At 43.6% G+C, this 26058-nt stretch overlaps 1 protein-coding gene and 1 long non-coding RNA gene across 4 annotated transcripts in view; both read right to left on the bottom strand.

Annotated features, from left to right (window-relative positions):
• LOC137224023 (uncharacterized) overlaps positions 1-10868 on the bottom strand; it is a 32006-nt gene extending 21138 nt beyond the window's left edge. The window contains exons 1-3 of the long non-coding RNA XR_010943185.1: positions 10652-10868; positions 8463-8674; positions 1432-1644 (exon numbers count right to left, since the gene is read on the bottom strand). This is a non-coding gene — a long non-coding RNA (uncharacterized lncRNA). The remainder of the gene's footprint in view (positions 1-1431; positions 1645-8462; positions 8675-10651) is intronic.
• Positions 10869-12318: 1450 nt separating this feature from the next.
• Positions 12319-26058, bottom strand: part of TSPAN5 (tetraspanin 5) — a 174970-nt gene continuing 161230 nt past the window's right edge. For all 3 annotated transcript variants that reach the window (XM_067736908.1, XM_067736910.1, XM_067736909.1), the window contains 5 exons: positions 21568-21738; positions 19174-19299; positions 17111-17158; positions 16898-17014; positions 12319-14471 (listed from right to left, as the gene is read on the bottom strand). In XM_067736908.1, coding sequence (XP_067593009.1) covers positions 14406-14471; positions 16898-17014; positions 17111-17158; positions 19174-19299; positions 21568-21738 — 528 coding nt within the window. In that variant the 3' untranslated portion in view covers positions 12319-14405. The remainder of the gene's footprint in view (positions 14472-16897; positions 17015-17110; positions 17159-19173; positions 19300-21567; positions 21739-26058) is intronic.

The following is a 26058-nucleotide window of genomic DNA, read 5'->3' as shown; positions in this document are numbered from 1 at the left end:
GTCTTACAACATTATGAAATAATTTTGAGCTTATGGACTATCTGAGAGGGTCTTGGGAAACCCCAAAATTCCCTTGTCCACATTTCCACATTTTGAGGACCCCTGATCTATACAATAGAATACTATGTGACCACAAATTTTTATTGTGTAGAATATTCACTGACATTGAACACGTTCTGTTTTGAAAAAGAAAAAAAAAAAGAGCAGACTACAGAACATTATAAACAGTACTATACAATTTAAAACAATCAAAAAAGTAATGGAAAGACACACACGAACATACCTCTAGATGATGTATACCAGCATAGGCCTCTAGATGGTGAAAATACATGTTATTTCTCTTTCTGTTTTCCTGTGTTTTCTGCATTAAGCACATTTTTCTTTTGTAATCAAAATAAAATGTATCTAACAAACATATACCCATTGCCTATTTATAATCACCCTGTATTTTCTTACCCAGACTTGAAAATTTCAGCTTAGTAGTTTTAGGAAAGATATCACCCAGAAATGTCAATAAGGTATTAATTTTGCACGGTTCTAAATAAGGCCTACTTGTAGATTGTCCTTGCCTCTCAAACTGTGTTCTGCAGATGACATCAGTGTCACCTGGGAGCCTGCTGGAGCCTCAGACTCTCCAGCTCCGCTTAAGACTGGCTAAATCAGACCCAGATAATTTAAAGTGAAATATGACCCAGGTGAATTAAGACCCAGGCGATTTATATATATTGAAGTTTGAGAAACCCTGGTGGCACATTAGAATTACCTGGAAGCTTTAAAAGGGGGTGGGGGGGGGAAAGGGCTGCACAGTGGTTTGTTTGTGTAATGCTCCCGGGTGATTCTCATGGGCATCTAGAGCTGAGAACCACTGCCAAACGCAAGGACCTGGTCACCTCCAACCTCTACCTGCTTCAGGGCAATGTCCCCTGCTGCAACATGGTGAGCTCCATGCCAGCCCCCAGATCATAGAAATTTCAGAGGCACACTGGAACTGGGTGGGAAAAAAAGTGGATTCCAGAACAAGGATAAAACACAGCATTTCCTGTGGCCTGTAAAGTTATGGTGACTTCTTTAGAAGGCCTGGGGTGTGGCAACTGGCACTTTGCCTTCCACAGAATGCTTTGATAGACAATTCTGGCAGACTTTTTGGAATGATTTTTTAAATATTCCCAGATGGCAGGGGGGTTGCACCTGCAGACACTGACCAGCTTTACCCTAATTTCTACTTTGCATCAGTCACCTCTTCATTCATACCCATCACCTCAATTATCTCAACTCATCATTCAGCAAGTTTTTGAGTGCTTGGCATGGGCCAGAGACTGGCCACAACTCCAGCACTCTCTGTACCTGAACTTCTCATGGCTTACCTGCACTTCTCCCCACTCCTGCATTGTGGAAGCTCTGGGGCCTCCCCATCTCCCCAGCGGCACTCACCTCCTCATTCCTCCACTCTCCCTGAGGGCCCAGGTCAGGCCTCTCTTCTTCCTCCAGGCCTTCTTCCATTACCCGTGATCCTCCCATCTCAGCCAGCACCACTTTGGGGAACATGCTCTTGGTGAAGTTTATATTTTCCACGAGTGTGGGTTTTTTCTCTCCTGCAGTTTACATTTCCTCAAAAATGTATGCAGAGTGCTTATAGCACAGTGCCTGGAACACAGTAAACTTTCAGTGAATGTTACCTGTTATGTCAAGGGATGGATGATGCATTCACCTCTGGTAGCTGGCTTGCAGCAGGGGTTGGTGAAGTAGTGGACTGATTCGGTCACAAACTAACAAGACTAAAGGAAGCAGAGTCATGGAAATTAGCTGTTTTATTTGTAAGACTTTAATCACTCACACAAGTTGCATTTAAGATGGTTTACTTCAAAGAAATACATACTGCACTGTGACCATTTTTTTTAAGTTTTATATATTTTATTTGTTCAGTACCAAATTGTTTTTTTTAACATCTTTATTGCAGTATAATTGCTTTACAGTGTTGTGTTAGTTCCTGCTGTATAACAAAGTGAATCAGCTATATGCATACATATATCCCCATAACCCCTCCCTCGTGTCTCCCTCCCACCCCTCTAGGTAGTCACAAAGCACCGAGCTGATCTCCCTGTGCTATGCAGCTGCTTCCCACTAGCTATCTATTTTACATTTGGTAGTGTATATATGTCACTGCTACTCTCTCACTTCATCCCAGCTTACCCTTCCCCCTCCCCGTGTCCTCAAGTCCATTCTCTTTATTCCTGTCCTGCCGCTAGGTTCTTCATAACCTTTTTTTTTTAAAGATTCCATATATATGTGTTAGCATACAGTATTTGTTTTTCTCTTTCTGACTTAATTCACTCTGTATGACAGACTCTAGGTCCATCCACCTCACTACAAATAACTTAGTTTCATTTCTTTTTATCGCTGAGTAATATTCCATTGTATATATATGCCACATCTTCTTTATCCATTCATCTGTCGATGGACATTTAGGTTGCTTCCATGTCCTGGCTACTGTAAATTGTGCTGCAGTGAACACTGTGGTACATGACTCTTTTTGAATTATGGTTTTCTCAGGGTACATGCCCAGTAGTGGAATTGCTGGGTCATATCGTAGTTCTATTTTTAGTTTCCTAAGGAACCTCCATACTGTTCTCCACAGTGGATGTATCAATTTACAATCACACCGATGGTGCAAGAGGGTTTCCTTTTCTCCACACCGTCTCCAGCATTTATTGTTGGTAGATTTTTTGGTGATGGCCATTCTGAATGGTGTGAGTTGGTACCTCATTGTAGTTTTGATTGGAATTTCTCTAATGATTAGTGATGTTGAGTATCTTTTCATGTGTTTGTTGGCAATCTGTATATCTCCTTTGGAGAAATGTCTATTTAGGTCTTCTGCCCATTTTTTGATTGGGTTGTTGTTTTTTTGATATTGAGCTACATGAGCTGCTTGTATATTTTGGAGATTAATCCTTTGTCAGTTGCTTCATTTGCAAATATTTTTTCCAATTCTGAGGGTTGTCTTTTCGTCTTGTTTATGGTTTCCTTTGCTGTGCAAAAGCTTTTAAGTTTCATTAGGTCCCATTTGTTTATTTTTGTTTTTATTTTCATTACTCCAGGAGGAGGGTCAAAAAGGATCTTGCTGTGATTTATGTCATAGAGTGTTCTGCCTATGTTTTCCTCTAAGAGTTTGATAGTGTCTGGCCTTACATTTAGGTCTTTAATCCATTTTGAGTTTACTTCTGTGTGTGGTATTAGGAAGTGTTCTAATTTCATGCTTTTACATGTAGCTGTCCAGTTTTCCGAGCACCACATATTGAAGAGACTGTCTTTTCCCCATTGTACACTCTTACCTCCTTTATCAAAGATAAAGTGACCATATGTGTGTGGGTTTATATCTGGGCTTTCTATCCTGTTCCATTGATCTATATTTCTGTTTTTCTGCCAGCATCATACTGTCTTGATTACTGTAGCTTTGTTTTATAGTCTGAAGTCAGGGAGCCTGATTCCTCCATCTCCGTTTTCCTTTCCCAAGATTGCTTTGGCTATTTGAGGTCCTTTGTGTTTCCATACAAATTGTGAAATTTTTTATTCTAGTTCTGTGAAGAATGCCAGTGGTAGTTTGATAGGGATTGCATTGAATCTGTACATTGCTTTGGGTAGTATAGTCATTTTCACAATGTTGATTCTTCCAGTCCAAGAACATGGTATATCTCTCCATCTGTTTGTATCATCTTTAATTTCATTCATCAGTGTCTTATAGTTTTCTGCATACAGGTCTTTTGTCTCCTTCGGTAGGTTTATTCCTAGGTATTTTATTCTTTCTGTTGCAATGGTAAATGGGAGTGTTTCCTTAATTTCTCTTTCAGATGTTTCAACATTAGTGTATAGGAATGCAAGAGATTTCTGTGCATTAATTTTGTAGCCTGCTACTCTACCAAATTCATTGACTAGCTCTAGTAGTTTTCTGGTAGCATCTTTAGGATTCTCTATGTATAGTATCATGTCATCTGCAAACATTGACAGTTTTACTTCTTTTCCGATTTGGATTCCTTTTATTTATTTTTCTTCTCTGATTGGTGTGCCTAAAAGTTCCAAAACTATATTGAATAATGGTGGTGAGAGTGGGCATCCTTGTCTTGTTCCTGATTGTAGAGGAAATGCTTTCAGTTTTTCACCATTGAGAATGATGTTGGCTGTGGGTTTGTCATATATGGCCTTTATTATGTTGAGGTAGGTTCCCTCTGTGCCTACTTTCTGGAGAGTTTTTATCTTAAACGGGTGTTGAATTTTGTCAAAAGCTTTTGTCTGCATCTATTGAGATGATCATATGGTTTTTATTCTTCAATTTGTTAATATGGTGTATCACATTGATTGATTTGCGTATATTGAAGAATGCTTGCATTCCTGGGATAAACCCCACTTGATCATAGTGTATGATCCTTTTAATGTGCTGTTGGATTCTGTTTCCTAGTATTTTGTTGAGGAATTTTGCAACTATGTTAATCAGTGATATTGACCTGTAGTTTTCTTTTTTTGTGACATCTTTGTCTGGTTTTGCTATCAGGGTGATGGCAGCCTTGTAGAATGAGTTTGGGAGTGTTCCTCCCTCTGCTATATATATATATATTTTTTTTTGCAGTAAGCGGGCCTCTCACTGCTGTGGCCTCTTCCACTGCGGAGCACAGGCTGCGGACGCGCAGGCCCAGCGGCCATGGCCCATGGGCCTAGCCATTCCGCGGCATGTGGGATCCTCCCGGACTGGGGCACGAACCCGCGTCCCCTGCATCGGCAGGCGGACTCCCAACCACTGCGCCACCAGGGAAGCCCCTCTGCTATATTTTGGAAGAGTTTGAGAAGGATAGGTGTTACGTCTTCTCTAAATGTTTGATAGAATTCTCCTGTGAAGCCATCTGCTCCTGGGCTTTTGTTCGTTGGAAGATTTTTAATCACAGTTTCAATTTCAGTGCTTGTGATTGGTCTGTTCATATTTTCTATTTCTTCCTGGTTCAGTCTCAGAAGGTTGTGCATTTCTAAGAACTTGTCCATTTCTTCCAGGTTGTCCATTTTATTGGCATAGTTTCTTGTAGTAATCTCTCATGATCCTTTGTATTTCTGCAGTGTCAGTTGTTACTTCTCCTTTTTCATTTCTAATTCTGTTGATTTGAGTCTTCTTTTTGTGCTTGATGAGTCTGGCTAATGGTTTATCAATATTGTTCACCTTCTCAAAGAACCAGCCTTTAGTATTATTGATCTTTGCTACTGTTTCCCTCATTTCTTTTTCATTTATTTCTGATCTGATCTTTATGACTTCTTTCCTTCTGCTAACTTTGGGGTTTTTGTTGTTGTTGTTGTTGTTGTTTTTCTAATTGCTTTAGGTGGAAGGTTAGGTTGCTTATTTGAGATGTTCCTTGTTTCTTGAGGTAGGATTGCATTGCTATAAACTTCCCTCTTAGAACTCCTTTTGCTGCATCCCATAGGTTGTGGGTCGTCATGTTTTCATTGTCATTTGTTTCTAGGTATTTTTTGATTTCTTCTTTGATTTCTTCAGTGATCTCTTGGTTATTTAATAGTGTATTGTTTAGCCTCCATCTGTTTGTATTTTTTACAGATTTTTTTCCTGTAATTGGTATCTAGTCTCATAGCATTGTGGTCAAAAAAGATACTTGATACAATTTCAATTTTCTTAAATCTAAAAAGGCTTGATCTGTGACCCAAATATGATCTATCCTGGAGAATGTTCCATGAGCACTTGAGAAGAAAGTGTATTCTGTTGTTTTTGGATGGAATGTCCTAGAAACATCAATTAAGTCCATCTTGTTTAATGTATCATTTAAAGCTTGTGTTTCCTTATTTATTTTCATTTTGGATGATCTGTCCATTGGTGAAAGTGGGGTGTTAAATTCCCGTTATGATTGTGTTACTGTCGATTTCCCCTTTTAATGGCTGTTAGCATTTGCCTTAGGTATTGAGGTGCTCCTATGTTGGGTGCATAAATATTTACAATTGTTATATCTTCTTCTTGGATTGATCCCTTGATCATTATGTAGGGTCCTTCTTTGTCTCTTGTAATAGTCTTTATTTTAAAGTCTATTTTGTCTGATATGAGAATTGCTACTCCAGCTTACTTTTGATTTCCATTTGCATGGAATCTCTTTTTCCATCCCCTCACTTTCAGTCTGTATGTGTCCTTAGATCTGAAGTGGATCTCTTGTAGACAGCACATATACGGGTCTTGATTTTGTATCCATTCAGCCAATCTATGCCTTTTGGTTGGAACACTTAATCCATTTACATTTAAGGTAATTATCAATAGGTATGTTCCTATTACCATTTTCTCAATTGTTTTGGGTTTGTTTTTGTACGTCTTTTCCTTTTCTTGTGTTTCCTGCCTAGAGAAGTTCCTTTAGCATTTGTTGTAAAGCTGGTTGGGTGGTGCTGAATTCTCTTAGCTTTTGCTTATCTGTAAAGGTTTTAATTTCTCCATCAAATCTGAATGAGATCCTTGCTGGGTAGAGTAATCTTAGTTGTAGTTTTTTCCCTTTCATCCCTTTAAATATGTCCTGCCACTCCCTTCTGGCTTGCAGAGTTTCTACTGAAAAATCAGCTGTTAACCTTATGGGGATTCCCTTGTATGTTATTTTTCCCTTGCTGTTTTCATATTTTTTCTTTGTATTTAATTTTTGATAGTTTGATTAATATGTGTCTTGGCATGTTTCTCTTTGTGTTTATCCTGTGTGGGACTCTCTGTGCTTCCTGGACTTGATTGACTATTTCCTTTCCCAAGTTAGGGAAGTTTTTGACTATAATCTTTTCAAATATTTTCTCAGACCTTTTCTTTTTCTCTTCTTCTTCTGGAACCCCTATAATTCGAATGTTGGTGTGTTTAATGTTGCGCCAGAGGTCTCTGAGACTGTCCTGAATTCTTTTCCTTCTTTTTTCTTTATTCTGCTCCCTCTCAGTTATTTGCAGCATTTCATCTTCCGTTCTTCTTCACTTATCCGTTCTTTTGCCTCAGTTATTCTGTTATTGGTTCCTTCTAGAGCATTTTTATTTTCAGTAATTGTGTTGTTCATCACTGTTTGCTCTTTTGTTCTTCTAGATTTTTGTTAAATGTTTCTTGTATTTTCTCCTTTCTGCTTCCGAGATTTTGGATCATCTTTACTATCATTACTCTGAATTGTTTTTCAGGTAGGTTGCCTATTTCCTCTTCATTTATTTGGTCTTATAGGTTTTTACCTTGCTCTTTCATCTGTAACATATTATTTTGTTGTTTCAATTTTTTTTTTTTTGATGAGTGGTGCTGTATTCCTGTCTTACTGCTTGCTTGGCCTGAGACATCCAGCACTGGAGTTTGCAGGCAGTTGGATAGAGCCAGGTCTTGGTGCTGAGATGAGGACCTCCGGAAGGCCTCACTCGATTGATATTCTCTGGGGTCTGAGGTTCTCTGTTAGTCCAGCGGTTTGGACTTGGACGTCTTCCCACTGGAGCTCGGGCCCGACATCCGGCCTGGGAACCAAGATCCCGCAAGCTTTGTGGAGCGGTAAATTAAAAAAAAAAAAAAAAAAAAAGGAAGAAAGAAAAAAAAAGGAGCAGTACAATATCGAGGAATAAAAAACTAAATACAAGTAGAAAAATTTACAATATATTAGGAACAATAAAACTATAATTGAAACAACTGCAACAAGGTAAAATAAAACTACAACAGAGAAAAGAAACAAAAAAGGGTGAGGGGACAAGCCAAAAGGAGAGAGCAATAACAAATTATAGAGAATAAAATAAAATTAGAAAAATAAAAGATTTGTTAGGAAAAATAAAAAATTTAAAAGAATCAACAAGGTAAAACAGAACCCCAATCTAAAACAGGAACAAGAAAAAAAAAAAAAAAAACCTTGGCTATGGGGGTGGAGTTTAGGCGGGGGGGGGGTGGAACTTAGGCAGGGGCAGGGTTTTGGGTGGGGCGGGACCCAGGCCGGGCTACATTCAAGCATGGGGCGGGGCCTCTGCTTAGGACCTCCGGAAGGGGAGAGGCAGCACCTGGAAAGGAGGGCCTCTGGGGTGTGGAGGTCCAGACTTTGGAGGTAGGACCCTGAGTGAGGGTGTGTGGGTGGGGTTTAGGCCCAGCGCCTTGGAGGGGGTCTCCAAGTGAAGAGGTGGGGCCCTGGGTGGGGGTGTAAGGGTGGAGCTTGGGCTCTGCGTGGCAGGAGGGAGGCTCCGAGGGCAGAGGATTAGGCCCAGGAGCCAAACAGGCTCCCTGGTGCCTAAGTGGACAGGGAAAGCACAGGCCACGTTCCCTTCTGTTCCTTTGCATCCCTCCCCCACTGTCTCCCACAGGGTCTCCCCTGTCCCCACTGGACCCCTAACCGTGGGTGGGTCCCGCTGGGTGTAGGAACTCCTCCCCTGCCCCAGCCACCCCTCAGAGGCGCCAGTCCCATCCCTCCTCCACTTCTCCTCCCCCCTCACTCCCCCCACGCCCCACATCCTACCCGGTAGCTGGGGGTTCCTCCTGTCCCCTTAGGTGTCCGTGGTCCCCCACTGGTGCCTGGCAGGTGCCCTCGTTGGAAGGAGACGCAAATTCTGCATCCTCCTAGTACAGCGTCTTGACTCCACCCCAGTGTGACCATTTTTAATCATCATGTAATAAAGCATCCCTTGTTTTAAATGCCCCACAAAACGTATCAAGGCTGTTTTCAAAGAGCTGAAAGCAGATACAGAGAGCAAGTCCTTAGCCATGTTCGGGTGCATCCACTCAAATAATAAGAGCCACATACACATTCTACCAGCTAAAAGCAGCACATGGTCCTACCATTTCCAGCCTGAAAGCCAGCAATAGCTGCTCAAACTCTATTAGGTTCCTAATAAGCCACAATGTAGATGGCTTAAGGCACAGAAATTTATTGTTTCATAATTCTGGAGGCTAAAAGTTCAGGGTTGGCTCCTTCTGGAGGCTCTGGGGGAGGGTCGATTCCATGACTCTCTCCTGGCTTCTGGTGACCCATTCGCAGTCTTTCGCATTCCTTGCCTTACAGATGCATCGCCTGATCTCTGCCTTCACGTTCATATGGCTTTCTCCCTGTGTGCATGTCTGCGTCCAAGTTTCCCCTTTTTATAAGGACAATAATCTACTGGAGTAGGAACCCACCCAGTATGACCTCATTGTAATTACGTCTGCAACAACGCTATTTCCAAATAAGGTCACATTCTGAGGTCCTGGAGGTTAGGACTTCACATGAATTTTTGGAAGACGCAATGCAACCTATAACAAACTCCTAAAACACAAGTTACAGTCAGGAACACTCTACCAGTCTTCACAGCCTTTAAAATCAAGGTTGCAAATTCTCAGATCAAAGCACACTCCACAGGGGTGCTTTTAGAGGGAATACAAGGAATAGCTAATCTTTGTTTCAGGAGACTTGCTTGTCTTGAAGAGGAATACAGATGCAGATCAGGACACTGGGGCCTTGTGTCACAGAAGCCTCCAGAGTGCCAGTGGAGAGTAGGGGCGAGCTGGGAGGGAAAGTGTAAAAGGTCAGTGCACCTCCCCTCCTCGTTGGGCATTTTGACCGAGGCAGTGCCTCTTGCCTGGTAGATTAGCAGTTTCAGACTGTCTCCACCCCGTCTAGAAACTTTGTCTGAGCCTAGGCAGGAGGACAGGGCCCAGCTTCAACGTGTACACATTGCTACAGTGACCTGGAAAGTCCCAGCCATAAGATTGGGACTTAGATGGTGAAGGGAGCTTAACACCTGCTCCCTAACTTTCCAAAACAAACTCTGTCATGTCATTTTTCAGGAGTGTCAAAGGAATAAAGCACCTACCCACCCTAAGCAAGCAACATACAGCTGTACACCCTCACGTTTCTCCAAAGAGCAAGGGCCTCTGAATAGACTGTAGTGACTCTTCCAACTCAAGTCAGGAGTGGTTCTACAAGGTCGCCACTAGAGGGCAGGCTGTTAAAACGTTCCTTTCAAACCAGTCGTTCTGCAAAAGCAAAAGCTAATACAAGCTGACAAGCTCCAGGTTTAAAAGGCAGCTTTCTAGCTGGTCCTCTCCTACACGTAGTTCAGTGGAGCGCAACACCATGCGAAGCACCACCTTGTTTGCATGCTACCATTTTCTTTTCAGAGTAAATTTACAGAGTAAAGCCCAGGAACGAACCTGCTCTTCCTTCAGCTTTCCTTCTGTTGGGGGTTCCTGGAAGTGAAGGAATTACTGGCCAGGGCAGGTCCTGAGGAGTTTGGTTTAGGTTAAAGGATACCAGGATGAACTCACTCAGGCACCCATCCTCTCCTTGGTGCCAAGCTTACAAGAGTACTACTCAGCATGAACACTCCCCAAAGGAAACTCTATTTAATTCCTCAAAGAAGTCTTAAAAACCATAATTTTATAAACTCTTCTGTCACAAACTCTTCCAAAAAAAGAAACGCTCAAGTCTACAGATGGCTTCGGTCCCGTGCAGAATTTGGCTTCCCTTCTCTGTCCCCTACCCACACCTAGATACATCTGTCTTGTCTGTTGTCATGTATAGACTTTATCATGTCACCATGATAAGGCCCAAACTAAAGTATTTCCAAACAGTGCATTTTCCTTCTCATTCAAAGACTAGGCCTCCTACTGCTGAAAGGGCATCACTTAGAAACAGCCCCCCGGCCTCCCTGGAGAGAGCTGGCCACCAACCTCATTGGCCAGCGTTTATGGAGAGCTTCCCAGTTCTTCCTTGGAGGTCTCAACAGGATTTCCCTAGAGGAGGAGGGCTTCGTGGAATAAATGACAAAGAGCTGGGGAAGGCCTGCCAGGTCGCTGGGCTCAGGCTTCTCATTGTTCAGCCCACCGGCTTCCCAGGGCTCTGGTCCAAGGCCGCAGAACCAGGAAACTGCAGAATTAGTGCATCCACCCACCCCCTACACACACACACACACACACACCCCCTACACACACACACACACACACACACACACGGACGGCACGGAGGAGGAAACAGTCTGCATAAGAAGCAGCCAAGAGACACTTCTCAGCACCCCCTTGAGAGAAGGCTGACTGAGACCTGGGGCGGGAAGAAAGCTGCAAGAGAAGCAGAGGTTTATTCTTTGCGAGGAGGAGGGAGGACAAGGAAAGGCACTTCTATTTCAAGTGCTTCATGACACGAAATTCTGCTTTTGAATTCCTGCATTCATTTCAAAAAAAAAAAAACTATCAGATATTTTTAAATCATAGAAACCAATGATGTTTGTGGGAGCTGGTCAAACAACGGAGATAGAGAAATTTAATAATCATCCCCTTCTAAATATGGAAGAAACCTCCTGTAAGTTCTGAGTTTTGTAGACAAAGCACCTTGTTACCTCTGAGCTGTAACATTTCTCCTTTGTTGGCCCAGAGTTTGCTCTGAACAAGGAGGGCCAATTACCTCACGTGCACAGATCATCTCTATAGCACAGCTAAGAAAACTCAAGAAATAGGGATTAGTTATCTCCAGTTACCCCTGATAAATTTCCTTATAGTCAAAATAACATTTCTGTCTTAAATATCCAGGAAAGTGAGGCACATTGTTTCTCAAACAAGTATTGAGACATAGTGTCAGGGTCTGAGAATACTATGTGAACCATAACATTTTGTTTTCTTTTGATCTTTGAAAATAGTCTTTAATAGTTTGAAAGAGGCTTCTGAGGTGATAGTTCACAATGAAAGGACATTTACATTGGCATTTTAATCTTAAAAACTTAGATTTTTAAGATTCCTGTTCTGAGACTGCTAGAAATTATTTTCTCATAAAAGGCCTGTGAATATTATTAAGATTTACCTAGGTCCACGGGTCCTAAATCTCACTGTGCATTAAATTTTCACGGGAACTTCTTAAAAATACAGTCTCTGGCTCTCCCACTCCAGAATTGCTCGGGGCAAGGTCTGATCTGTATTCTACGTGGTGCCCAGGTGATTGTGACCAGCAGACAATGATTTCAGAGACAGAGGTTTTCCTCCATCCCCAGCTCTGCCCCCGTCTCTCATCAGTCCGTGTCCAGCAGCACAAAGGGACCTTCCCCTCCCCAGCCACAAAATGTCCCCTCTCCTTTTCCCCTCTGAGAGAACCTGATCAGAACGGTGCCTTTCCAAGTGTCCTTCCCAGACAAGGAGCAACGGCGTCACCTGGAAACGTGTCAGCAATGCACATTCCGTTCTCAAGCTCCACCCAAGACCTACTAAATTAGAAATTCTGGGGATGGGCAGACCCAGTAACCTGTGTTTTAACAAGCTTTCCAGGTGATTCCAATGCACACTTAAGTTTGATCACCACTGGATTGGAGAATTTCACAACTGCAAGAGAGAATGAAGACAGACATAACTCCACGTAAGGTAGAACCAAGTTTATTAATGACAACCTTTAATTACAACCACTCTCAAGTGTAAAAAATAAAGGGTGATTAATTAAAATTTAGAACTCACTTGGACTTGCTGTTTGGCCTTTCACTGGATGTGCCAAAGGGTGGGAAGCTCGCCTGATTCTTAATCAACTGGTCAGGTGGAGTTCACTGGAGAATGAGGTAACAAACAAGACAAGAGTGCCAACTGGAGAGCTCAAGTCTTCTCCATGTTGGAATGACAATACGGAATGACAACAGTGGTGGGGGCAGAGATGAAACAAAATAATCTTACAGCCAGAATATGGAACGAACATCTCTAACTACAAAGAGACACAGAAACACACACATGCAGAGTCATACACACCTTAACTCTGGAGCCTAGATTTTCAAAGAATTTTTGTCCTTTCTCTGAGCAGATGGACACATTCATCAGCCACAGCGATGCAACATGGGGCTGAAATGGAAAACCTTGCTAAGTTTCCACCAACTATGCTAGCTGGCTGCCCAGTTCTGTGTTGGTAAGTGTGTCATCACCGTAAAATACACCTGTGGTCTTCCCAGTGTTCCACAGACTAACATCTCCTCCCCAGGGGGTGCGACATCCTGGTGGACCTGGATGATTAAAATCTGGGGGCAAAACTCGTCCCTCCCACCTGGAATGGGGGCAGGTGGCAGTCTCTGGAAGTGTTTCCCACCTTGTGTCACAGAACACTCGCCCCATCAATGCTCTCCCCTCCAAAGAGTTTGTGCTTTGTTACCATCCTGAAGGTGAGTCTGTACTAAGAAAAGAAGGAGCTCTGGCCATGCACGCTGGGTTTTTTTTTGTTTTTGTTTTCATTTGTTTTTAATAAAAACGAACTAAAACCAGAAGAAAGAAACCATCAGAAGCTTTGATTGTATCCACATCATTTCAGAATTGGGTTTAATTCCCTTCAAAGAGAAAGACGGGGAGGCTGCAGAAGAGGCCACGATGATCAACCGACACGGTTCAGAGAGTGTTGAGTCCACAGAAGCATTTGCGATGGCCCAGATGGATCCTTCGCAGACAGGGAGGACACATCTCTAAAGGCTGTGAACCCACGAAATCAATGCTGACCGAATAACGTTTTTAAAGGTTTGTAGAAAAGACGGCAGGTAAAGGAGTTGGTGGATTGATTCACAGGTCATGCAGGGAGATTATATAAAAAATTAATATTCGAGCTGAGTAAAAAAAAAAATCTTTAAAATTTAAGAAACTGTATCATAGCTTTCACTTTTGGAAGAAAACAAAAACAAAAAAACACCCACAACAAAACGAAACCCATAGTATTCCAGAGTTTCCAAAGAATCCAACGACTAATTTGGTAGGCTGCAGTATTTACTACCTCTTCATTAACCTCATTTTCTCCTTGGATTTCACTGATAAATAAAGCTCAGGCCTACTCAGAAGAGAGATCTGTCCTGCTAAAATTCAGCATCATGAAGTGTTCCAGAGCCCTGCTCAGCACACAAGGAATATCCAACTTCTCTTACGAGGAGAAACTTCAGGAGAGACCAGACGTGCCCACACAAGTTCCTTGTTGAACGCGGTCACAAAATCTGAACCTAAAGGCAAGCTGTTTTCTTCTTGGGACCATGGTTGTAGCAGTTCCTTGAAATGAAACCACAGCCCTCCCAGGTAAGGGGCTGAGTTTTAGAAAAGACGCACTTCCTCAGGCCATGGCACAGGAGGCAGACCTCCAACTACCGAAGCAGAGAACAAGCCTTTTCCACAAATTCAGTGCATCTGGGTCCCCCACCCTCCCTTTTTTTCTCATTTGGTAAGTATCCAACCGTCCAGAAATTCATGGCTACAATAGAGATTCACGGCGCAACGACTTTCATACTGGTTAATTTTTTTTTTTTTAATTCTGTCAGTGAGCAGCATTTCCCGGTTCTACCCCCCCAAAAACTAAGTTCTGATGGCAGCTCCATCAGGTGGGATCGCAGGATGCCTCTGTGATTAGGGTCCGTGCAGCATGGGTATCAGTTGGGCGCAATGGAGGGTCAGGAAGGCGGGGTCTGTCCAGTGTCTGGAGGCAGCTGTTGCAGGCGCTCTACCAGCTAGCCCTGACAGCTTCAATATCACTCACCAGGTTCTGGGCCAGGCAGATCCCAAAAATCTGGGCAAGGAAGGAAAAGACAGTCAAACAGTAGAACTTTTAACTTTAGATTAGGCTTTTCTTTGGCCACTGAATTCCATTTTTTAAAAATCTTTGATTTTTAAAAATTGAGATCGAATTCACATCCCACAAAATTCATCCTTTTACAGTGTATAATTTATAGTGATTTTCGGTATATTCGTGAGGATGTGCAACTATCACCACTATCTAAACCCAGAACATGTTCGTTACCCCAAAAAGAAACTCTGTACCCATGAGCAGTCATCCAGACCCCACCCCCATCCCGACAGGCCTGGCAACCACTAAGCCACATTCTATTGCTACGGACTGGCCTATTCTGGACATTTAATATAAACAGGATCATATAATATATGGCCTTTTGGGTTGGTCTGCTTTCACGTAGCAAAATGTTTCCAAGGTTCGTCCATGTTGCAACGGTAGTTCAGTCTCTTCGATGGCTGAATAACATCCCGTTATACGGATACACCACATTTTGTTTATCCATTCATCAGATGATGGACATTTAGATGGTTTTCACTTTTTGGCTATTGCAAATAATGCTGCTCTGAACATCTGTGTACTTTTTGGGTGAACATGTTTTCAGTACTTTTGGGCACATACCTAGGAGTAGAATTGCTGGGTCATATGGTCACTCTGTTTAATTTTCTCATGAACTGACAAATTGTTTTCCAAAGAGACTGCATCATTTTCATTCCCTTCAGCAATGTATGAGGGTTCCAATTTCTCCACCTCCTAACCAGCTCTTGTTATTGGTTTGTCTTTTTTATTATAGCCATCTTGATATGTTTGAAGTGGTATGTCATCGTGCTTTTGATTTGAATTTCCCTCACAGTTAACGATGTCATTACGAATAGCGAATGTGTATTTTCTTTGGAGAAATGTCTATTCAAATCCTTTGCCCACCTTTAAATTGCGTTTGTCCCCTTTTATTGTTGAGTTGTTCTTCATATGTTCTATATACAGGATCCTTAACAGATGTACTGATGTGCAAATATTTTCTCCCATTTTGTGGGTTGTCTTTTCACTTTCTTGATAGAATCATTTTCAGCACAGAAGTTTTTAATTTTGAAGAAGCCCAATCTGTCCATTCTTCCTTTGGTTGCTTGTGCTTTTGGTATCATATCTAAGAAAACACTGCCTAATTCAAGGTCACGAAGATTTACACCTTTACTTTCTTCTAAAACTTTTATAGCTTCACCTTTTACATTTAGGTCTTTGATCTGTTTTGAGTTAATTTTTATTTTTTGGCCAAACCATGAGGCTAGCAGGATCTTAGCGCCCCCCACCCCCAACCAGGAATCAAACCCAGGCCCCCTGCCGTGGAAGCACAGAGTCCCAATCACTGGACCGCCAGGGAATTTTGAGTTAATTTTTATATGTGATGTGAGTTAGGGGTCCAAATACAATCTTTTGCATATAGATATCCAGTTGGTCCAGCACCGTTTGTTGAAAAGACTATTGTTTCTCCATTGAATGGTCTTGGTTTCCTGGTCAAAATATCAGCTGACCATAGATACAGAGGCTTTTTTGAACTTTCAGTTCCATTCCACTAATCTGTAGGTCCAACCTTATGCCAGTACGCTCTATCTCGATCACGGTAGCTTTGTAGTAAGTTTTGAATTGGGAAGTGTGGATTCTCCAACTTTGTGCTTGTTAAAGTTTGTTTTGCTATTCTGGGTCCCTTGAATTTCCATATGAATGGTAGGATCAGCTTGTCCATTTCTGCAAAAAAGGCAGTTGTAATTTTGGTAGGGGTTGCACTGAATCTGTACATCAATTTCGGGAGTACTGTCACCTTAACAATATTAAGTCTTCCGATCCGTGAATGCGAATGGCTTTCCATTCATTTAGGTCTTCTTTAATTTCTTTCAACCATGGCGCCTCATTTGTGACCCTCTAAGTTAAAGGTATCACATCACCATAAGATGCAAAGCCTAGCTCTTGGGACTTCCCAGGAGGAAAAGTAGGTGCTCTCTTCCCTCACAGCACTTTGGCAAGGTGGCCCAGAGAGAGAAAGGAGCAGAGCGTATCTGTGAAACTCCAAAAAGCCTTAGCCTTGCCACTGGGCAAGGCTCTACATCTGACCATTCCTGTCTGACCGGTTGTCACAATGCCACGTTACTGAGCCCATGGCAATGTTGGAATGCCAGCAGGCAAATACTGACCCAGTCAATTTCTCTTTCTTGAAAAGGAAAAAAAAAAAAAAAAAAAAGGTTTCCTAAAGTCTTTCAGGACAGTAGCATCTAAAATCAGAGCTTCAATAAAATACAAACCAAATATAGTTGAGGTCTGTTCCCCAGCCCTCCAATGTGTCTTAAAAACTGTGAAATGATGGTGAATAAGCAAAGCTCCTGTCCTGGTGAGCGCTCTCCCAGGGCATCATTTCCCTGCGACATCCATCTTACCTGTAGCAATGCAATGCCTATGAAAATACCAGCCACAATGGTTAAGTTGTCCTGCAACCACTTCTCAAACTGGGGCACACAGCCTTTCGTGTAGATTACAATCTGCTGATCGACTTCCTTCAGAAGGGAAGAGGAGAGCACAGCATCACTAAGCAAGTTCAAAAGCTCCTCCAACACCCTTCGTGCTAAGCGACAAGATGAGTTTCCACTTACTGGTTTTTGCCTGGCATCATAGCCACACTGAGTGTTGATGACATCTTCCTGGTGGAGAAAAGAAACAGAAGAGTGAAATTCACTCTTGTCAGAGAGAAAGCCCACCTAGGGGTCAGCAGAAGACCCCTGTTAAGTGCTGGTCAGAAAATGTTTATTTGGGCACACAGACGTCCCAGGCACCATGTTAAACACCCTTACACATAATTCCATGGAATTATTATAACCATCCTCAGAAGTAGGTATTAAATATCCCTTCCTTTCCAAATGAGGAAAACTGAGACTCAGGAAATATCAGAAAGACTAGTAATTCCATTATGTGGAAGGCTCTAGATTCAAAGTTGATAATCTCAAGAAGCTTATGGGTTTAGGAAACTGGAGACATAAAAACCACAGTTAAAGGTTTCTTATAATTACTTTCATAATGACTATCTTCACTTATAATCTTTTGGGGGGAATTCTACTTTTGAATCTATATACTTGTATGTGATTTAAATGATTTTTCAATGAGAATGAATTATGTTGATAATTAAAAATGATACCCTGACCACACAGCACATGGACAGATGCCCTGAAATCTTACAGGCCTGATCAGAAACGTGGGTTCCGCTGCTCTAGGTTTGTTTATGTTTCCCCTCTGGAGGGTATGGGGTGGATTTTATTAGCTTAGCATTTATGGAATGAGATATCTCTACCCAGAGGATCTGTCGTTGAAAGGGGGACACAACACCTAAGAATCTTCAGAATTCTTCTGATGGAACGGTAACTCAGGGCAGGGGCTGGAGACGGAGAGAGCAGGGCTTGCATTTACTGCCTGGGTGGGCGCCCTGGGCTCTGTGCTGGGCGCTCTCTTGCCTCCCAGCCTCCTCAGAGGAAAGGAGAAGTGAGCTAGTGGGAAAGGCTGGCGTTGCCGCTGAGGGCTCAGAGCAGGGCAGCGCAGTCCTCACCGACTCTGTCCCCTTCAGACCACCTCTGGTGGGCAGCCTACGAGAAGCTGTGCTTTGCTACCTCAGACCACTGTCCCCTCTTCTCTCTCTCTCTTTTTTTTTTAAATCGAAGTGTAGTAGATTTGCAATATTGTATTAGCTTCAGGGGTACAGCATAATGATTCAGTATCCTTACAGATGAACCACGCCCCCTTTTAAAGAGCCCCGCACCCCCCTACCTTGCAGGGGAAAATCGGCCATGAACTCATCAGCGCCCACTCGGCTCTGCTCCTTGTGGGGAAGGGCGGGTCTGGGAGAGGACACCTGGGGACTGACCAGCCAGAGAGAGGCTGAAGAGGGCGGAAGGGCCAGGGGCACCTTCTCTCTCACATTCATTGTTCTAACCCTCAATTCTGGCTTTTAACTTACAGCAGGGGTGGCTGCATTTTAAGCTGTTCTACCTACCAGGCACATGATTTGACTCAAAATACAATCAAACCTGTGGTAAAGAGAGTGGCTTGTGAACAGGTTTTATGTTTTTGTTTCCGTTTTTTTTAAAAAAAGAATGACTGTAGTCATTCTGGCCCAGAGTCTGGGCAGCTGCAGTCTTCCTGCAAGTGGTCTCGTCCTATCTTGTCTCAAACTCTTCTGCTATTCCTAGGATTCCTTTGGAGCTAAGTCAGCAAGAAAAGGGTTACTAACCCCAAGCAATGCAGAGAGCTTCCACACAAGCCCATCCTTCTCGCAAAGAAGGAATCACAGGCAACAGAGGCAGCTGCCTGAGTCTAAGCTCGGTTCCATCACTTGCCAGCAATGTGAGCTTGGGAAAGTGACTTAAACTCCACGGGCCTTGATTTCACCTGAAAAGGGAAGATAATGGTGGCATCTGCCAGCAGGGATGTTCCAAACTCAAGCCAACACACAAAAAGGCTTAGAATAGGAACCAGCACGTACTGCTAAATTAATGTCAGGGATGATTACTCCTACTGGGAAGATCTGAGCACTAACCCCCCTACAGGAGCTACAGTTAGGAATAAGAGGGTAAGAAGAGGTTTCCAGAAAAAACCCACTCTGCTCATCCCACACACGCTCTCGGTGTGACACGCGGAGCAGGCCAACGGGTTGCTGGCAGCCACTTACTGCGGGGTCTTTAGTACAGCAGGAGAAGGGCACGCCGCATCGCTCTCGACTTGCATTGGAATCTGTGCAATTGAAGTAAATATTTAGGTTCCAATCATCAGCTCCAAAAGCCCCACAGCACTGCCACTAGAGCAAACAGGAGAGAATTAGAACATCTCGACTTGGAGGCGACCAGGTGCCTACACTTGCACCCGCCAGGACGACCCACACCCAGCTTCTGCCAGCTCTAACCTTCTCTGTATCTCAGAATTTATTTTTAAACCAACTGAACCTAAAGGGCTCCTGTAAAAGCTTCCAAGGTAAGGCTGAAGGTTTGTAAGGATGTGTTGGTGTGAGACTTAGAAAACAATTGATGAGACCCGTGGTGTTAGGTGGAAGACGGGCAGAGCCTGAGTTGTACAGCAGGGCCCAGTTAGAGATAAGCAAGACAGAAAACAGCGGTAGTGTCTGAAGGAGGCAGCTGGGGTTGTGGGTAGATCTAGAGGCTTACTTTTTTTAAAATTTCCATCTCTACACCTGAATGTTTTTTTTAAAAAATCCATTTTATTGAGGTGTAATTGACATACAATAAACTGCACATATTTAAAGTATACAATTTTATAAGTTTTGACACACTTATACATCATAAAACCATCACCACAAGCAAGACAGTGAACGTACTCGTTACCTTCCCCCAAGTTTTAGAGGCTTACTTTTCATTCTATATCTGTTTCTACTCTGAATTTTTATAAAAAAAGAGCGTGTATTTACATTTTCAACCTGAAGAAAATTCAATCATCTAATTAAAATATAATCCAACAAGATGTTCAATTCAGTGGGTCTTAAATGAGGCCTGATTCAAGGGCTGCTCCACCATAAGCCCCTTTGACACTCCCCATGCTGGACTAGTCCTGCTTCTCCAAGTTAAAGAAACATCAAGCCTTGACCATTTGAAGGGTTTCAAGACCAATAGCTACTTCCAAGTATTAAAGGCCATGAGAGAAAAGTGAAATCACATGAAATAACAGAATCTCCATATAAGGCAGACAGCATCTCAAGAGAACGTGTATCTGCACAGTCTTCCGACTCATCGAGTCCTCCGAGCGCTTGGGCTGTGCATCTCCAGTTTGCCTACAACGCTCCATCAGATTGGTCACGCAAACTAGTCAGCAATAATACTTGGCAAGGTATGAGCCTGCATCCATTATGACCCAACAAAACCGTGAAGCCTGCTGAGGAGATGAAACAGGGCTTAATTTCACACCCGAGGGACAGCAGGCTCCAGGACAGTCGTTGCTGTCACCGAACAAAGGCAACACAGTTCAGCTCACTTCCGAGCACCTAAGGAGGGCAGGGGGCCTCCCTCACGGCAAGCGCCGATGCAGCCCTCTCCTCCCTTTATCAAAGGGACCCCAGCTCACTCTGGAAAACTGTCCAACCAAGAGACAGCCACTGGTCCGCTGAGTTTCTGCGTGCCCTCCAGTTCTGCCATATACGTGAACGTCACGGACACGGCTCTCCAGGTCTGCTCACCTTATCCAGGTTTCTCAGTGCGTGCAAATAAAGGCCTGTCAGTGTGTAGGACGATAACACCTGAAGCCTGATATAAAACCATTGTACGTCTTATGAGAGTGGCATGATATCCCCGTGAGTTAAGTAGTTGCTACTGTTATTCCCATTTTACTCTTGGGGAAATAGCTCAAGGTCCTATTAGCCCAAGGTCACTCAGCTAATCAGATTCTGGCACTAGCTGTGTCTTCCGAACCCTTGTTTATACCATTCTGCCTTGTGAGTGGAGCAGGGCATCCGCTACTTCGTTCGCATCGCAGGGGCTGTCACGTCGTAATGTTGAGAAACCTGAGTGGGATGGCTCTACTCCACAGGTTCTTCACTTGTGAGAAGCCACCAAGGCTTGACTTTCAGTTTTAGCTGCGGGCGCTATAATAATATTTGGATAGGCACAATTCTAGGAACTTTGTGGATAAACATTCTATCGACTAAGTATATCATTATGAGCTATGAAGTGTGGAGAATGATCAAAAAGGGGGCCAAGGATAGGAAAGAACCCACATCTAACACCAAAGAACAGGGTTAAACCTACAGCAAAACAATCGTCTTCAAATGTCCATAGGAATGGGCACCTTTGACTCTAACCTCTTTGCCTAAGAGTTTTCTTCCTTGTTCTTAGTAGAAATTGAGGTAAGTGAAAATAAGACATTTCCCACTAGGGTACATATCGTGTACGCCCTAGAACAAGTCAGAAAATGATAAATACACAAGCAAACAGACAAAAACCCATGCAGAAAAGTCAGAGGTAGGTTCCAGCTGGCAGGTGCAGAAGCCAGGAGGAGTTTTCATTGGGGTCATCCTTCCGAGAAGGCTTTTAACTTGAAAATAAACCAAATTTAAACTTACATATTCCTGGGTGAAGTCTATGAGGTTTTGCAAATCAATGTCATCCCTGTACGCTCTGATGTTGTTGTTTATAAAGAAATACAGCTGGTCTTTGATCCAGTCTTTGAAAACGAATGCCAGAACCCCGGCAGTGAGCTCCAGGAAGAAAATGATTCCCAGGAAGACAGAAAACTAAAACAAAAGGCACACACACAGACAACAGTTATAAGGGCGATTTGATCCTGTACAGTCAAATGCTTCCTTCTAAAAAGCTGTATAATACCATTGGGTTGTTACCCACGGCCAAAGCAGATAACCTTCAGTTTCTTAAGATTCATTAATAGAATATTACACTCCAAGAAGGGATTTTTAAAAATCACTTCATAATCACATTTTAGGGGCTCTGGTGTTCCATTTGGTAATTAACCAACAAAGCCCGTAAGCAGACGTGGATACTAGGAATGCCTCATTAGACCCACATTAAGGCCTAATGAATTTCTCCTGATGAATGCATTCGTCAGACGCCTGAACAACGACCTGCTCCTACCTCTAGTAAGCTTTTGGAACGCTGAAAGATAAAATAGCCCAGTATTTTAAGATCGCCTGTCATTTGTTACTGTGGCCTTGATTCTGTATGCAATACAGTCCTTTTCCGGATTCAGATACCGTGTTAACTCCCCTTTGCACCTGCGACACGGGGCACAACAGCAGATGGGTTCATTTTAGGTGAAGAGGTCAAAGAGGAACTGGGTGGGAAGGAGGGGGCAGCTGTGACATGAAAATAATTTCCCATGATGCAAACAAAATGAAACCACTGGGCTGAGGGCTTTCTTGGGACAGCAAGCTGTGCTGGCTTTCCTTTGTGAAGCACCAGGCCCAGAATACTTTAAATAGCATCAACGCGCAGCCAGAGGAAGACTTCGGGCTGACGCAGACAACAGGAATTTAAAAGGAAGGCCGGAGACCATGGGTTGCAAGGTAAATTGCCCATAAATCTGCAGAAATTTCCCTTTCATCTAGAAGACCCAGAAGTGTCTCATCTTAGTCATATCAACGTCCCGCTCACGCCCATGGTTCTTTCCACTTCCTCCCACCCCCATGTTCTCACCCTTTTCAAACTATTTTGCTCAAGCCATTTACGAGAAATGAGGCTGTGAAGGACCAGAGGGTAAACGGCAGGCAAACTTCTGTGGACAAGGGCAGGAAGGGTGGCACTGGGGCCACCTGCTGAGCCGAGCTCCTGAGGGCTCCTGCCACCCAGGGAGAGGCTGGGGAGGTAGAGGGGCTACGGTCTGCGGTGCCTACATTCAGCGAGCAGACAGCATGCAGCCAACCAAGAGGAAAATATATTGGCGACGGGTGCAAAGGAAGCTACAGCTACTTACGAAAATAAAAGACAAAAATGGTTTATGCACTCAGCAAACACCTACTGAATGGCCCACAAGAGATCAGGCTCGGGCCTAGGTGGGCTTTGCAGAGGCAAGGATAAGTAGGACCACAGCTCTGCCTCCAAAGAGCCCACAGTCTTATGTGAGGGTAGGAAAGGACCGGGGGGTCAGGTCTTTCCACGTTAGATGTCAGTACATCTGGCAGTGTTTATCCAGGGTGCCAAGTGCCATTCTGGGAGGATGGCCATGAGGGAAGGGGTGGAAGGAAGAAAGAAATGCCTGCCAAAGTCTAGGACCCCAAGGTCTAGGTCCCAATTCCAGACGCTCCAGCTCAGCCCCTCAGGTTCCACAGAGCTCCTGGTCATCTGTCCTTGATGAGTTCACTTTAGAAACAGAATCTAAACAGTTCTTAACAATCATCAGTAGTACCCATAATTTCAAAGTGAGCTTTCCTCAATCTAGAAAAAAGGAAAGAAGAAAAATCCTATCACTTTCACACAATGCCTACCCCCCCGCATAAAACGACTCCCTCCTTTATCGGGCACTACTCTACACATGTAAATACGACAGTTATCACACTGTAGAAATGAGAGAATCATAGCTAGTTCACAGGCGCGCACATGCAAAGTAGCAAAACACAGGTCAGGCAAAGGTTTTAATTAGATTTTTGTTCTCACCTCTATCAAGGTGAGGCCCAGTCACCCTGGTAAGTTTTCTCATAATGTTACATAATACATGTATCAGAAATTGAGTCCAAATTAAATTCTTATCAAATATTTGGCAGAAATCAGCATCCTTCGGGTCCTATGAGCTAATTTCCCCCGTTTCTGAAGGTGCAGAGACTGACTCCCAGGCTTCATCCAAGGGCCTCAGTCAGTCAGGAAGCTCCCGGATTTGCCCCCAGCAGTTCTCTTAGCCTTATGACATCAGATGTTTGAAGCTGTTTGGAGCCATGTTGACATTACTTCCTACTTCCTTCATAGCTCCTGCTTCAAAGCATATTCTAGGCCAGTTTTGACTGTTTGTACTAAATGGAGAGAGAGGGCATTTAAAATATTCTCCAAGACTTAAAAAAGCCAAGAAACAACACAGTTCTCTTCATTTCCAATGTGGGACTTCATAAATTAAGATGCCAATCTAGAGAAATGTATGTATTTCTGCCCGTTCAGTTAACTCTGGTATCTTCAACTACAAAAATCATCAACTATATTAAACAGGCTACCCTTATAAACGAAACTATATGCAATTAAGTCACATTAAAGGGGAGCAAGGAGACTAACGCTGATAAAATAGTGGCCAGTAGTAAGTATGATCTGTGGCCCAATGAGGCTACAGAAACGCTGAGTGAGGTGAGCTCAAGCATTTGGAAGTATCTCACACCAAGACGACTGGCAGGTTGTTAGGTCACAATCAGGGACAAAGCTCTCCTGAGGGCTCCAGAGATCAAGACTAGGTGAGGAATGAAGAGAGAGAGAGAGAGAGAGAGAGAGAGAGAGAGAGAGAGAGAGGGAGTGTGTGTGTGTGTGTGTGTGTGTGTGTGTGTGTGTGTGTGTGTGTGTGTGTGTGTGTGTGTGTGTGTGTGTGTGTGTGTGTGTGTGTGTGTGTGTGTGTGTGTGTGTGTGTGTGTGTGTGTGTGTGTAAGACAAATGGAGTCTTGGAAAACTATTCCCAACACAGACCTATGTATAAAGAACAGAGAACCAACTGCTCATCAAACTGTACACAGCACCAAGCATCCCTTGGTTTTCCCTGTTAGCAGGAGTCACATGAACTTTCAAAACAGCCTCCAGAACCTTGTCGGAGGCAGAGCCGCCCAAATGCAAAATGAGCTAAAGCCCAGGGGGCCAGTGAGGGGACAGCGTCTGCTCTTCTTAGGGCGATTCAAGAAAAGATGCCAGAGGAGATGCGGCAGAAGTGCGGGGGAAGGGAATCACATAGGGCAGGGCCGTTGGGACTAGTTCTGGTCAACGCTCTTGTTTCAAATGAAAATGCAGTTAGATGATGATGTGTCAGCTGAGGTAGAGAATGACCCTAGGAACAGGGGATATAACGCTAAGGCTGTTCTTCCAAAGTCCCACCGTCTTGCCTCCCCACAGGATGGTGGGGTTTTAAAAAATCATTTTCTGTTCTTGGAGAGGGGCGTGGATGCTGTCGTACATGGGGCTGTGAGACAGACGCTCACCAGAATGCCAAGCTCGAGACAGACAGGCACACTTAGCTGAAGGTGACCACTGGCTACACCTACCAAACTGATTTCAAACACACACAAGTAAACACAGGCCATTTTGATATCTTGAGGAAGGAATCTCCAAAGGAAAAGGCTTTTACTTTTCATTCTCGACTTTTTTTTTTTTTTTTTTTGCGGCACGCGGGCCTCTCACTGTTGTGGCCTCTCCCGTTGCGGAGCACAGGCTCCGGATGCGCAGGCTCAGCGGCCATGGCTCACGGGCCCAGCCGCTCCGCGGCATGTGGGATCTTCCCGGACCGGGGCACGAACCCGCGCCCCCTGCATCGGCAGGCGGACTCCCAACCACTGGGCCATCAGGGAAGCCCATTCTCGACTTTTAATACTTATCTACCCCCTGGTTAAACTCCTCCTCCAAAAATATTCATGCTGACAATGATCACACCAAATACCCCACAAGGGATCTAAAAATTATGCTGGTCACACAAAGGAGGCCTTTGCGCTGGCAGAGGACACAGGAGATATGCATTTACTGTTTCTCTTTATTCACCAGAACCTACTGCTTAACAGATTTAATCTGGACATGTCACAGACACTGTGCTTACGTCTGGTTTCTCTAAACCAACTACCTAAACAGCTTTCTATTGACTATGTGCTTAAAAGAGGGGGCAAAAAATCATTCAAAAGAAGAAAACTAGGTACCTAGATAGACCTACCTTAGTCCTAAAGCGATTTTAGGGATTGGAATGCAAACTCATGATATCCATGTACAAAGCCTCCACGGATGGCATGGGGAGGGGCCGGTGCTGATATTATTAAGGAGGCAGGGGCAGAGGAGGATGGAGGGTGGGTATCTAGAAAGCCCTCCTAAAAGAAAAGCATTACCCAGGCCACATGCTCGCCAGTGCCTTCGGTACGGCTCACTCTTGCTGGTAGACA

The sequence above is a fragment of the Pseudorca crassidens genome, chromosome 4 (assembly GCF_039906515.1).
Source record: "Pseudorca crassidens isolate mPseCra1 chromosome 4, mPseCra1.hap1, whole genome shotgun sequence".
NCBI classification, from domain to species: domain Eukaryota; kingdom Metazoa; phylum Chordata; class Mammalia; order Artiodactyla; family Delphinidae; genus Pseudorca; species Pseudorca crassidens.
The sequence above is the reverse complement of the archived record's forward strand: the minus strand, read 5'-3'. Positions and strand labels throughout refer to the sequence as shown.